General features: G+C 31.6%; 1 protein-coding gene across 5 annotated transcripts in view; it reads right to left on the bottom strand.

Annotated features, from left to right (window-relative positions):
• LOC118184088 (uncharacterized) overlaps positions 1 to 14,263 on the bottom strand; it is a 72,749-nt gene that overhangs the window by 37,064 nt on the left and 21,422 nt on the right. For all 5 annotated transcript variants that reach the window (XM_085819522.1, XM_085819524.1, XM_085819521.1 and 2 more), the window contains exons 2-5: positions 14,017 to 14,174; positions 9,836 to 10,151; positions 7,860 to 7,963; positions 3,301 to 3,369 (exon numbers count right to left, since the gene is read on the bottom strand). In XM_085819522.1, the coding sequence (XP_085675648.1) occupies positions 3,301 to 3,369; positions 7,860 to 7,963; positions 9,836 to 10,151; positions 14,017 to 14,151 (624 nt within the window). In that variant the 5' untranslated portion in view covers positions 14,152 to 14,174. The remainder of the gene's footprint in view (positions 1 to 3,300; positions 3,370 to 7,859; positions 7,964 to 9,835; positions 10,152 to 14,016; positions 14,175 to 14,263) is intronic.

The raw sequence follows: 14,263 nt of genomic DNA, 5'->3' as shown, positions 1-14,263 counted from the left end.
ATGATCTCCCCTGACTGCTAGGCAGGTTTCACAGCGTCTGCCCATGCTGAGAATGAGGGTGTCAATGAGTTGTTGAGGCATTGCTGCCCATTCGTCTTGCAGCGCCAATCGAAGCTCCGGAATCGTTACTGGTGGTAAGGTACGAGCTGCCAAACGTCTGCCTAGAAAATCCCATACATGGTCGATGGGATTGAGATCTGGAGATCGTGCCGGCCAATCCATACATTCAATATCCTGACTCTCTAAGAGCTGTTCGGCAGCTACTGTGCGATGACATGGTGCATTGTCGTCCATGAAAAGGAACTGCGGACCCATAGCGCCTCTAAAAAGACGCACATATGGAAGAAGAATCTCGTTACAATAACGGGTCCCGTTGACTGAACCTGCGTCGAAGATGTGAAGGTCTGTACGACTACCAAGCATGATGCCTCCCCAACCGAGAACACCGCCATCTCCATACCTGTCCCTTTCAATGATGTTCGAGGGATGATTGTGGCTTCCCCGCTCTCTCCAGATGAGTATGCGATGAGAATCGCTACTCAGACTGAATCTGCTCTCATCTGTAAAGAGTACTCGTCCCCATTCTCGTCATTCGTCATTGTCTCTCCAATTCCGGTGTTCCCGGCACCATAAGAGAATGCCTTCTCCGATGGGCAGGCTTTAGAGGTACACACCGTACAGGGCGTTGTGCAAACAGACCACCACCGTGCAGTCTTCTGGCCACGGTAAAACGCGATATCAGTCGTCCAGTCGCCTGTGTCGTGTGTCTAGCGATTTCTCCCGCTGTCTGCCGCCTGTTTCTTCTGGCCTGTAAGGCAATATACCGGTCATCTGCGAGTGTGGGTCCTCGTGGACGACCGCTACTAAACCCCCGGATAGCTGTTCCTGTAGTTTGAAATTGTCTCCAAAGTCGTGAAACGATGCTGTGAGCAATTCCGAACTCTGCAGCCACACTTGTCACACTGCGGCCTTCCTCCAACTTCCCAATGATTCGACCTCGGGTAAAAGCATCCAGATGTCAGCTAACAGATTGATTATTCGCCATTTCTCGCTGAAGCAGCAACTCGGTGTGATTTTAACTACTATACGGCATGTAATCTCTTTACCAGAAATACTGATCTTACACCGACAACATGCTTTATACTACTCAGACACTCCCCCATTACGTCTACCTGCATATCTGCGCATGTGCTACCGTACATCAACTTACTTAATCTCCTGACTGGTCTTTCTGTCCGCTCTGCCTGTTCGTTCAGCTGATATGCTAATTTTTCGACTTCGTCCTTAATTTTTGCACACCAGTGTATAATCAATTTATATATGTAATAATAATTTAATGCATATAATAAATTATTGGGTACTATTCAGTTTCGAGGTCCATAAAAAATCACCAAACTATTGTTGATGCCAATGCTGCCAAAAATAATTGCGGCAACCCTAATAATCGAGGCAAGAAAGGAAGTATAACAGTAAATAACTATCTAAGATTGATGTTTTAATTTAGAGGAAAGGTTAATTTCATATAATACTTTTTATTATTATAATTTATATGAAAAAGGCTAAACATGACTGAATGGAAGCAAAAGAGTAAATAGCTATTTCAGATCATTATTATAATTTATATAAAAATTGCTAAACATAACTGAATGGATGCCTGCATCGCTATTTCGCTACCAACTTATTACTAAAGCATAATTTCATCTCATTGGTTGTTCAAACATAATTTTCTATAATGAATGATGCCTTTTCTTTGAAAATATTCTCGGTAAAACGCAGAATCGCTCACTTATTTGTTCGCCATTTTTTACAAGGGTAAAAACAATTGGGTTTTTGTCAATTTTCTTTTACTTTTTAAGTGAAAATAGCTCAATGTGTACATAGATAAAGTCAGGGGTGTGCGTAGTGCCATTTTTGTGCAATTCTAGGATTTTTTTTTTAAGTGAAAATAGGTTGATGTGCACATGGACACCAAGTATGTGCAGTTCTTAAAAACGCGTCAAGCAGTGGATGATTCTGCATGTTACCCAAAATTCTATTGCCGACTTTCGTCATGGGCAATTCCCAAATTTTTAAATCCATAGGATATATAATAATAATAATAAAAAAAAAAAAAAAAAAATCAAAAGAAGGATTTACAAATTAAACTAGTATTTCAATGGCGTCTTAAGAAATATAGAACTATATAAACTTACGTAATCTGAAATCAACGCGTATGTTAGATTTCGCACACTGTTAAATGGGCACATTTGCTAGATTTGGCGCTTTTGTGCATACATTTTCGCTGCAATTTTTTTACAGCCCTCAAAACAAAATAGTACCAATTATTGTAATAATGTATATAAAAATTTAGTTAAATGTATCTAATATGCCTTATTTATTTTGCACTTTTAGTCTGAATATTATGATTTATCTTTTCTGTCCTGAAATCCATAAAATCCTAAAATCTGCACAACCTCTGGTCCCAAGCTTTGCGGATTTCTGGACTTCTACTATATTAGCAAGCAGAATATTGTAGCATGTATTTCTGTAAACATCTCTTTTGTACATCTTGTATAGATTTTTCTAGCAGTTGCTTGCCCAGTGGTTCTGAATTTTTTTCATCTCATATAACCCTTTCAAAATTTTTAGATGATTATTCCTCTTTTTTCCAAAACTCGAAAAATGTATATACACTGATTCAAATTTAGATTATTTTTGCTTTAATTTACAATATTAAAATAGACAGATCAATTTTAGATTCAGATAAATTTTTAATTTATATTTATTTATTCACTTATTTTTTGTGAAATTGGAATTACTCTACTTTATTAATTGGAATTACCGAAGGGTATATTGCAAGTTCTGAATCAAAATCACAATCTGAGAAGTTTTATTAAATAATAGTCATTGCAACAGTAAATTTAACAAAATAGATGTGAATCATACAGCCTTGTAACTACCAGTTATATAATGATTTCATAATTCCTTATTATAGCAGTCTCCAAAATTTAATTGCTAATCAACCGAGCTGTAACGTGTAGCGAGGTACAAAAGCATGTGGCAAGATGTCTTGGTTGATTAGCGATTCAACATTGGGAGTCGTTACAATAAGGAAGTACCAATTATTTTTAGAAGTTCTACAAATGCATTTACAGTAAAATACACTTCAAGTTATTTCTCAAACAAATACAATTATATCTGATATGAAATCATGCAAATGATATGACATTATTAATTTTTAAAAAGTTATACAATTATTTATTTTCATTAAGAACACTTTTTAAAATTTTCAGCAAAAGATGATGGATGCTAAGTACTTACAGATTTTAAATTGTTATTTTGGCCATTAGATCCAAAAGATCCTTTTCTTCTTTTTTTAGGAGATGGATCCTAAAATAATATATATATTTATGTAACTGAACATGTTAATTTTTTCTCCATGATTAGAAACTTCAAAACAATCCTGCACATAGTTTTGATTGATACTAACTTATAAACAATACATATATATATATGTAAGACAAAATTTTTGGGGTAATAGTTGTACTAGATTTGGGCAGTTGTTTTACTGTAATGTTTGAATGATGCATAAAGAAGAAGAGACACGCCATAACTAAAACAAATAACTGTCAATAAATATTAAATTAATAAAGTGATTGGTCTACATAAAACTAAACTAAGTGGTGCAACAGCTCTAGTGGGCCAAGGCCTGCAGGTCTCCGAAATCTGCTTTCTTGACCTTGGGCCCCGGAATGCATCAACATATACCCTGGGCAAGTGATCAGCTTGTCGCAGGACCCTCGGTGTTTAGTTCCCAAGCAAACTTGGTACTCATTTTATCAACCAATTAAAGGATGAAAGGCTGAGTAAACCTTGCCCAGCCCAGAGATCGAACCCCGGACCTGTGGTGCAGCTGTGCAATGCACAAGCCACTGATTGGTCGACATAACTTTTCAATATAATAAAAATTGTGAATAGTGTTAATAAATTTGCCTATTTTGCTTATGTACAGAAACTTAATTCAGAATAATATATTTAAAACCTATTACTGAACTATTATATACTGAAAAAGCATTTGGGATTTCTCCGGATATTATTTAGTTTTTTTTTTTTTCATATTTTCTGGCTTTCTAATTTTTAATCACAAACAAATGTTTTAAGCAAAATTCAGAAAAGAATTACTTTTAAGATACAAAGTCAGCTTATAAATAGCAAAAGAATTCAAAACACAGTACAGCTAATCTTCATAAAGAAAATTCTACACTTAAAATTTACAGAAATAAGCCTAAGGGAATATGCATGCATACAACAGGTTGAAGGAAAAACTGAGAGAGAAACACAAATATCTACTCTAATTAAAGATAGTTCCAGACAGTTATAAACAGTAAACTTTTCTCATGCCTTACAAAGAAAAATGGTACTTTTCCATTTCGCCGGTGCAGGTGATAAATTCACCAAAAATGGTACAACAGATGCCAAACAGAATACCTCTGCTGGTAACCTTTTACACCAGATTTTCAAAGCAAGTTGCGGCATTTCTTATCAGATTGATTGTTGATAATTTCTTTCAATACTGGCACACAATTACACAGAGTTTTTACCAGATAATCCAATTTTATGCCTAATACCATTCATGTTAATTATGTCAACTAGAGTGCAATCATACTGCTTACCCAAGGCGAAAATACAGAAAATGCAAAGTGAAGGGTTAAATTCATCAATTCTAATAAGAATACACTAGCAAAGTAAAGCACTGGAGTTTTATACAATTTCAGAGCAAGCAATTCGTACAAATTGAAATAATTCTTGCATTTACACTTGTATTCCACACTAAAATTTAACTTGAAATTAAATAATTACTGAGATAATTTGATTTTTCTCATGTAGTTTATGTTAGATGAGATCACTTGGGTTCATGTGATATGAAACGCCGAATCAGGATGTTGTACCATGAAAACATAGTAAATTCTTAAATTAATGTCTTTTTCCTAATATGACAAAAATGGATGAAAAACCAATGAAAATTTCGGATTTGCCCAGAACTTAGGAAGAATCTGTCAGATTCTTTCAGGGAAAAAGGCATTTTGCCTAAAATTGGTAATTGTGATAATAATCCCGAAATTAAATTGTATTTCAGACATGAAAATCAATGGCACTGCAACCTTTCAACATGTTGCAGTAAAAGAAGTACATGGAAAAGCACATGGTTTGTGTCATCGAAATTTAGTTTCTTGAAGTGTGTGAATAATCGGAATAACTACATGCATGAGGTTTGTGTGGATTTTTTGCTTAAACATCAATAAAGGAAAATAGGCGGTCCTGGTATGATTGTCAAAGTGGATGAAAGTATGTTCATAAAGTGCAAAAACAATGTGGGGTGGATTCTACCACAAGGAGTGGATCTTTGTTGGAGTTTGCTGCGAAACAAATTAATGTTTCCTTGTGAAGGTGCCAAACAGATCAATGATTATTATATTAGAAGGAATTATGGAAAATATCAAAAAAAGAACTACAATATATTCTGATTCATGGAAATCATATTGCACTGAAAAACTAGAAGAAGAATGTTTCAAACATTTCAAAGTGAACCATAAATAAAGTCCGAAATTTGGACACATCGGGACTTTGGCGATTCCGGATTTGGGATTTCTCCGGATATTAGATCATCCGTTTAAATCTAGTAAGATGGCATGTAGAAATTATAAAATTAAAAATATGAAATCATGATTTATGAAATAATAAAGTATTTATGATTTAAAGGGTATCAAAATTTACACACACACAAAAAAAAAAAAGCTTAATATTTATTTGTTTGCCTTATTAAACCTTTCTTTCAATGTAAGTGATTTAAGTTGCTTCATTTTTTGTGCTAATACTTTCTCTTTAATTCTGTACACAGACATAATCTCTTGTTCAGTTACATTGTTGAAGTCCTGTAACTGCTGTTTCGATAATTCTGACTAACTTGTCGATCTAAATTTTCTCGTTTTCAGTTAATTTCTCTGTCATTTCTTCACTATCGGTAGCGGTATTTTTAGAACCATACTACAGATTTTGCCATTCATTAATTGATTGATTGATGATTGGGAAGCACTGTCATCACTTCGAAAAACTTCTTTTATAACATCTTTTATTACTGCTTCTCCACATTTCTTTCCAAAATCCATTAATTTCCAAATTTCACCTTTGTTTTGCGATATCCAAAAACCTTTAAAATTAGCAGCTATCATCATCAAATTTAGCTATCCTTCACTATATATATTTGGCTATGTATCAGAAGCTTGCCGATTAAGTTGTTCCGTTAAATTTTATCTTGCTTCTATCACGCACTGAGACAATTAAGCCTGAATTGTAATAATTTAGTTATTTACTATGCTTATGTCTACTTCTTGCACATGCTTAAGGCTTAGTGTTCTGAATAAATAAATTCCCACATAGACTTAAGCCTTATTGAGGGCCGTGCTAGGTATCTTACCGCCTGATGCAGTCTCTGTGGGTCCTAAATTCTGTGACTTGGTGTGGCCATACGAGCCTTGGAGCTGGTTCTGGGCTATGTGAATAACAAATCAGTTATTCTTAATTCAAATAGCCCTAAATGTAACCTTTTGGCCTATGAGTATCATCTATAAAATCTATTTTTAGCATATGGAAAGAAATTTTTGGTAAATATTTCCTCGTCAACATTTTTTAGCACATTTAACTTAAATCTGTAATCATTGCCAAGCGTAATGTCAACTTAAAAGGTTACCATACTCCTTTATTATCCAATTACTAAGATAAAAAAATTGTTTAGGCATCACTAAATGAGTCATTACTCAAGTTGTTATGTTTTGATAAGCATGTGGTGATGAAAGGAAAATAAATAATGATTCGCCAGGTTGGTATCAGATCAACGATGTATCTACGTGGAATGTTTTGGTTTGAGATGTGTGCCAAGCAGATATGCAAGAATGGAGCAAAATTACAGATCGTACAAATTTATGCTAAAATGATTTTTTCTTCAATTCAAACAAGGTATGTTATTTAGTGTCAAAGTGAAATTAAGAATCGGGACTCTCCAGATTTTTTATTATGCACGAAGGGGGGAATCAAATGCGCATGCATAAAGCCTACAAGAAAAATTTTGGTGGTTCCGAGTTCTGGATTTAGATCATTTTGGATAATGGACGGCTGGATTTCGGACTTTGTACTGTACAATTTTATTGATCCAGAAACTGGAACGCACAGGCAGTGCCAAATGGCGAAACAAGAAACACAGAGGAAGGGCATGTCATTATCTGGGAAGTTATCTCGTGGAAGCAAAACAAAAGACCGATTCGAAAAAAAAAAAAAAAAAAAAAAAAAAGGATATTAATGTCTCCAAAGTAAAATTCTTAGAAGTAACATTTGTTAAAAAATTTTTATGTACATATTGTGTGTTGTTGCCAATAAAGTCGGCTTGGCGAGATTTGCACGGGTGAAATGAATAAGTACCAGAAAAATATTACAGCAAATATTTTTTTCTACCAAAATCTTTCTACAAAAGCCATTTTTTGCTGATTCAACACGTAATGGGCCTCTTGAAAACTAGAGTAGTTGAAATGTGAATTGTCTACCCTTCTACCAACATACAAATGAAATTTTAACATTTTGCATATGACTGGGAACCCTGAAAGTAGATTGTCAAAAAGCAGGATAAGCCTGTACTACAAAATATATACATAAAACAAATGATTTTTTTTTTTTCATTTAATAATAAAGTTAACACAAGCATATGTCGAGAAGTTTCCAATAAACAAAGGTATAGCAAATATAAGAAAAAAAAAATATGCAATATTAACCTTGACTTAACATATTTCATTAGAAGGGAGGAAGATAAAATAATTTTGGGTAAAACATACTGTATAAGAAGATGATGACACTTCGCTTTCAGATATGTCAATGACTGAATGAAATAAATCATCATAAGAGGAGACTTCTGAAGTAACAACTACAACATCTGCACCTTTAACATAAAATTATATGAATTAAAACTTATCAAAATCTTCAATACTGAATGACAAAAAAGAGCAGGACCTAATTTTATATGTACAAGAAAATATATGGGAAAACAATAAATATACAAGTCATGTATGATTTAGTATCTAATTAAATCGATAGTTTAAGGATGCAGCTTAAGTTACATTCCATGACTTAATCACTCATTTAATCATTAATTGGTCTCAGCAAGCAAGTTTCAAATAACCTTAAGCAGCTGCTATCGCTCTTCATTGTAACTTATTAAGTCTACCAAAGTCTGATGCATGCTTTACTATAGTGATGGAGAAAAATGATTTAACTGCAAAAAAGACTTGAGGCTATTTGTCTAAAAACAAATGGCTTTAATTTCAGGGATAAGCCCTAGCTCATATTTACATTATTCATAGAAGAAGTTATAAATGTTTCATGCATGCTGACAAATCTATCACTTTAAATAAAAGTCCATAGGAACAGACTAGGTGTTACAGTTTTAACTACTGGCCATTGGTATGTTTAATTTTTTACTTAATACATTTCAAAAATTATAAACAATTTTTTGAACAAGTGAAAAAATCAGTCTCTGTAATCTAAGCGATAAAATAAATAAATAAAAAAGAGAGAAAATCTGAAAGGAGTGAAATTTAAGCATGGCACCAGGGATTTATTAAGGTTTTTTTATGCTCTTGTTGAAACGAGAGCACAAAAAGGTTACCAGTCTGCTCTTGGACTCACTCCTGGTAACACAAATTTTCTTGTGTTTTTAGTTTTTTTTTTTTTTAAATAAAGCATTGTTTTTTTTTTTCCTACTTATGCCACATAAAATTCAAGAGCAAAAATATACAATACTTAAAAGCACTGTATCTTTAGAATTCTATATTAGTGTTAGAAGGAGCCATACTATATTTATATTTGCTGTATTATTTCTTGAAAACTAGCCAAACGAATGGTCAGCAACCTAAAAGAGTTATCATAAAAAAAGAAAATATGTAATGATTTTAATGAGTCCAGCTAGTGTCATTTCATAAAAATATTTAATATTTCTAATTAGACATCTCATGATTTAAAAGCATTTTTATTTAAATTAATCACATTAAAAAAGAGAAAAACTGTTTTTTAAGAACTGTATTTATTGCTTTTCTATCACTCTATTTGCTAATCAGTTATAGAAAGATTAAAAACAGAGAGTTAAATATTTTACACTTTATCGAATAACAACACACTGGTTTGTGGAGATAATAAGTTTGAAGTAGTGGCAACACATTGATTTCAGACAGCCCAATTTGTGGATTTATCTAAGGAAAAGAAGTTTATGATTATGTTATGGTAAACAATGAAAACACATAATGCAGTCAATTTACTCCATCACAAAGAATAACAACTTAAATAGAGATATCAGTTTTAGCCTTTAAGACCAATAATGAGCCAACTGAGACACAGAATGAAGCAATGACGTTAATCCTCTACCTATTTCTGCTACGATACTTTTAATATATTTTCACAAAAAATTGCCATGCGTAAGATTAAACAAAATTACAAAAAATAAAAATCTCATAATATCAATGGTTAAATTCTGTACATTTTGAAAACAGCATTTTTAAAAGCATCAAAATTTTAGCTTGTACTAAAAATATATCACTTTTCCTATTTTCCTGAATGCAGAAATCAAGCTATTTGAATGAATATGAAACTGAGATGCTGAACATTTCAAATTATTTTCTACTAGCAGAAAAATTACGATTACATTTATGAAATTATAAAATATATTATTTGTGCACTTTTAAATACTTTAATACATCATATAAAATACTCTACTAAATATTCATTACAGAAAATAATAACAGCAGGAAATTTTATTTACCAATATCTATATTTGTTATTGAACTGTCTTGGACTGACCCATCATAGCAATGTTCTTTAGAGTGGGAATAAAAATTATCTTGCTTTAGAGAGTTGGAATACTCAGTTTCAATAGTAATTAAATCAGTAAATGTTGATGTATCAACATTTTCACATCCTGATGATGCACTCCGAGGTGACGAACTTTCATTGTAGTGAGAGGGTGAATCAATATCTGGACTAGATGATTTGTCTTCAATGTCACATACATAATCTTCTCTTTCAGCACCTTTCAGAAATGAGCTCCAAAAATCATCACAAGTGATTGTCTCATCACTCTATGAAAGTATATTAAAAGCACTCAAACAGAAATTAAGAACATTATATATTACTGTAACTATAAAGTACTATAATTAATATATATATATATATATATACCATATTATATGAAGTGAAATACCCATTGTTAAAATAATCTGAATGAACCCTTTTAACATTTAGAATTTCTGAAAATTATTCCCTATAAAATCATACTCATTTAAAAATCATTATTCATTATTCATTTAAAAACTAAAACAAAATGTTTAACATTATCTTTAAGGCATGGGTGTCTAAAATTCATTCCAGAATGACAATATATTATATTTGACATTTGCTGTTATGGCAAGATACTAGAAGTCAGTTATGTGAAAGATTTTATGTTTTGCATGACGGCAATACTTGCTAGATCAAATTTATGACAAATGGAACAGCAACCTAATATAATGGCTCACAAAATTTCAAGAGCAACTCCTAAAATATTTATTATGTATATAAAATATATATATGTAAAAAAAAAAAATAAAAAATAAGTAAAAGATTAAATTAGCAACATAAATTTCCCTTCTCAATTTTAAAAATAGTAACCTCTCTTTGCACTGCATCGTTTCCAGAAAAATTTAATTCTGATGTAAATGGAACTGAAACCCAAAATTTAACCAAATGTACAATTATTACATATATATATCATTTTATAAAGTTTCAGCAATAATGAAAATATTGCTTCTCAAGTTGCTTGATAACACTATAAATGAAATATATACTAGCCTCCCAAAACTAAGTAAATTAGCAGTTTTTAAAAGCGTAGTTCAAATTTGAATCGATGAAAATTGCTATGGATACAGATGACAGTATGCAAATACTGTATGCTTGATACAATGATTGATTATCCAAAGACATGTTAACTAAGCAATCCCTGATTTCTGACGACTGGAAATGATGACTGGAAAGAATAGGGTCTCAATTTTTTTTCTTTTTCTGCATGCTTCAAAATTGATTAAAAAAACTGCTCATAAATACACATGCTTCCAAAACAAAATTTCACGAATAAGGAATGTTCAAAAACATCTTTTTTTTTTTTTTTTTTTTTTTTTTAATGTGATTACAACTAAGAACATGAGGACAATTTAAAATTTCCTAGGAAAGTTTGCTACTTGCTAAGAAAGACAAAGCAAATACGTTGCAATGCAGTTTTATATTTTCTGGAAGCATGAAAAATATTCTCAGATCTCTTTCATGTCTTTTTTAATTGGCATGCTTGCAATACAATTTAATTTTAGATAATATCACTGTTAGTTTTTAAAGATTCAGAGGTACTTTTGGATTATCCGCAAACCCAAAGAAAAGTTGCAAACCCATTGGCAACTTTAGAGGACAATAAAAACTTATTGGTGAATTTGGACAGAATTGTTTCATCATGCATCTTTATATCTATTTCAATGATGCAACCAGAACAGTTTTTTTTTAAATTTATTTATTATTATTATTATTATTATTATTTTTACATTCATTAAAAAAAGTAAAAACTTATCTTTCTTGAGAAATCCCTCTGCAATTTTTTTGTGCTGTTATTTTCCCCATGTATACAGCGATCTGTTTTTGTTAAAAATACAGATAACTGTAAAAACTCAGCACTGCACACCAGCCACAATCACCCATTGAAACTTTAATGTGATCAAAATAAAAAAGGACAAAACTTTGCGGTTCTATTATGATTCAATTTAATAAAAACAAATGTCCTCAATGCAAAAAGAAATACTACCCAGAAAAATTATCATTGAATTTCAAAAGTACAAATCTAAGTGTGATATGCACATATCTGGGTTATAACTTGAATAGTTTTTGACAACATGATGTATTACTTCATCATTTCTTTTTCACAGATTTGTGGCGGAAGCATGATCATTAGAAAGCACCGATTCATGTTCATTTCATTTAAGGAAACAGTTATATTTAATGCAAATCATCCAATCACTTTTCAGTTTCAAATTTAACTTTACATGCTTATTACATTGCAAAACCATTTCACTAATTTTTTATTTTAATCCTTATAGTATAATAAAATGCTCTATCATTATAGTTCTATAAAGGTTAAAAAATAAATTTTGAACTACAGTCAAAAGTCGTTAATCCGGACTCGTCGGGACTTCGGCGATTCCGGATTATAGATCATCAGTTTAAATATGGTAAGATGGCATGCAGAAATTACAAAATTAAAAATATGAAACCGTAGTGTATGAAATAAAGAACAATTATGATCTAAAGGGTATCAAAATTTACAAAAAGAAAAAGCTTAATATTTATTTGTTTACTTTATTAAACATTTCTTTCAATGCAAGTTGTTAAAGTTGCTTCATTTCATGTGATAATACTTTCTCTTTAATTCTATTAAACAAACATAATTTCTTGTTTAGTTACAAAGTTCCGCTGTTCAAGTCGTATGATTGCTGTGTCGAGAATACTGACTAATTTGTCAATCGAAATTTTTTCGTTTTCAATAACCCCTGTGTCACTTTCTTCACTATCGGAAGCGAATTATAATGACGAGGAACATGATTTAAATCATATCAAAGACGGAGTACATCGAGATGAAATACTATATTTAGTAAGGAATTATAAGCCAAAAAACATCTGCCCTGAAGATAAGGATAGCGCTGACAGACCAACTTCCAATTCATTGTGTGCCGCGGTGTCCCCCCCCGCAGACCAGCGTGAAATTGATAAACAGATTTCGGAATGGTTAGAGAAACAAAGGAGCCTTTATCCATTTTTTGCAGCAATTCCACTTTTTGTTTAATGGACTTAGAAACATACTTTCGCTTTTAGATCCTTTACATATTAGTAAATATATATCGGAAATTCTATTTGATATAATCGAAACTTCAAGCTTACTTTTATAAAATTGCTCTAACAGTCTGCAAAAAATAATAAGCCAGATCCAATTCGAAGATTAAGGAAAAACGCAATCTGCAACATTAACTAAATTAGATAATTTTAACTTAGCTTATACCGTCTGTTATACATTAAACGTGCATGCGCATATTCGCAGCCGTAAAGGTCTTATGCGCATGCGTCAACACGACAATTTGTAGCTTTGAGGTCCGGATTATGGGTGTCCGAATTAACGACTTTTGACTGTATATTAAAGTTAGAACTCTAATATAGTTCAGAAAGTTAGTTACAGTTTTTTTCGGACTATATTAAAGTTAGAAACATGAAAGAACTATGATCACCAGTTACAAAGAGATATATAAAGCTTGGACTTTAAACTAAAAATCAACTTTTTCATATAAAAAATACCTTAACTCCACATTATGTGTAGTCTAGCAACTATACCTTATTTATTTTTTAATTCCAATCTTCAAAGTTTTCATTTTTTAAAATTAATAACAATATTACTCATTCTAACAAATGCCCTTTTCATTAATATGCAGGAAAATAAACAGAATCACAGATAATGATTGTCATTAAAAAATACAGATACAGATAATGATTTAAGAACATTACATGCTCATTACATTGTAAAACCATTTCACTAATTTTTCATTATGCTATAAGGGTTAAAAAATAAATTCTGAATCTCTTGCACTGGATACACTTGCTATTAAGAATAATGATCACCAGTTACAAAGACACATAAAGCTTGGAAATCAAACTCAAAATCAACTTTTTCATATAAAAAAATACCTTTTAGTCCAGATTAAGTGTAATTAATAAAAAGTCCAGATTACGTGTAGTCTAACAACTATAAATCATTTATTTTTTAATTCCAATTTTCAAAGTTTTCATTTTTTAAATTTAATAGCGATATTACTCATTCTAACAAACATCCTTTTCATTAACATGCAGGAAAATAAATAACTGATAATGATTTTTTGCACTCACTTGAGAAAAAGACTTTTGAATTTGCTCTAATTCTTTAGTTACATCTTCATCCACAAAACAATCAATATCTTTCAGAAGAGGATCATCTTTATCAAATAACAAATCCAGAATTTCTTCACTACTATCAAATTCCATCTTTCCTAAAGCATCCGAACTGCCTACAATTAAGAAAATGTGTTACATAAGTTTCCTTTGTTTTTCAGTGACATAAAAATTCAATTTATGAATAAAATGATTCACATTATTT

This window comes from Stegodyphus dumicola, chromosome 6 (genome assembly GCF_044657685.1).
Source record: "Stegodyphus dumicola isolate Sdum_Otavi_A_Nest chromosome 6, ASM4465768v1".
Lineage (NCBI taxonomy): Eukaryota > Metazoa > Arthropoda > Arachnida > Araneae > Eresidae > Stegodyphus > Stegodyphus dumicola.
Note: the sequence above shows the minus strand (reverse complement) of the source record. Positions and strands in the feature narration are given on the sequence as shown.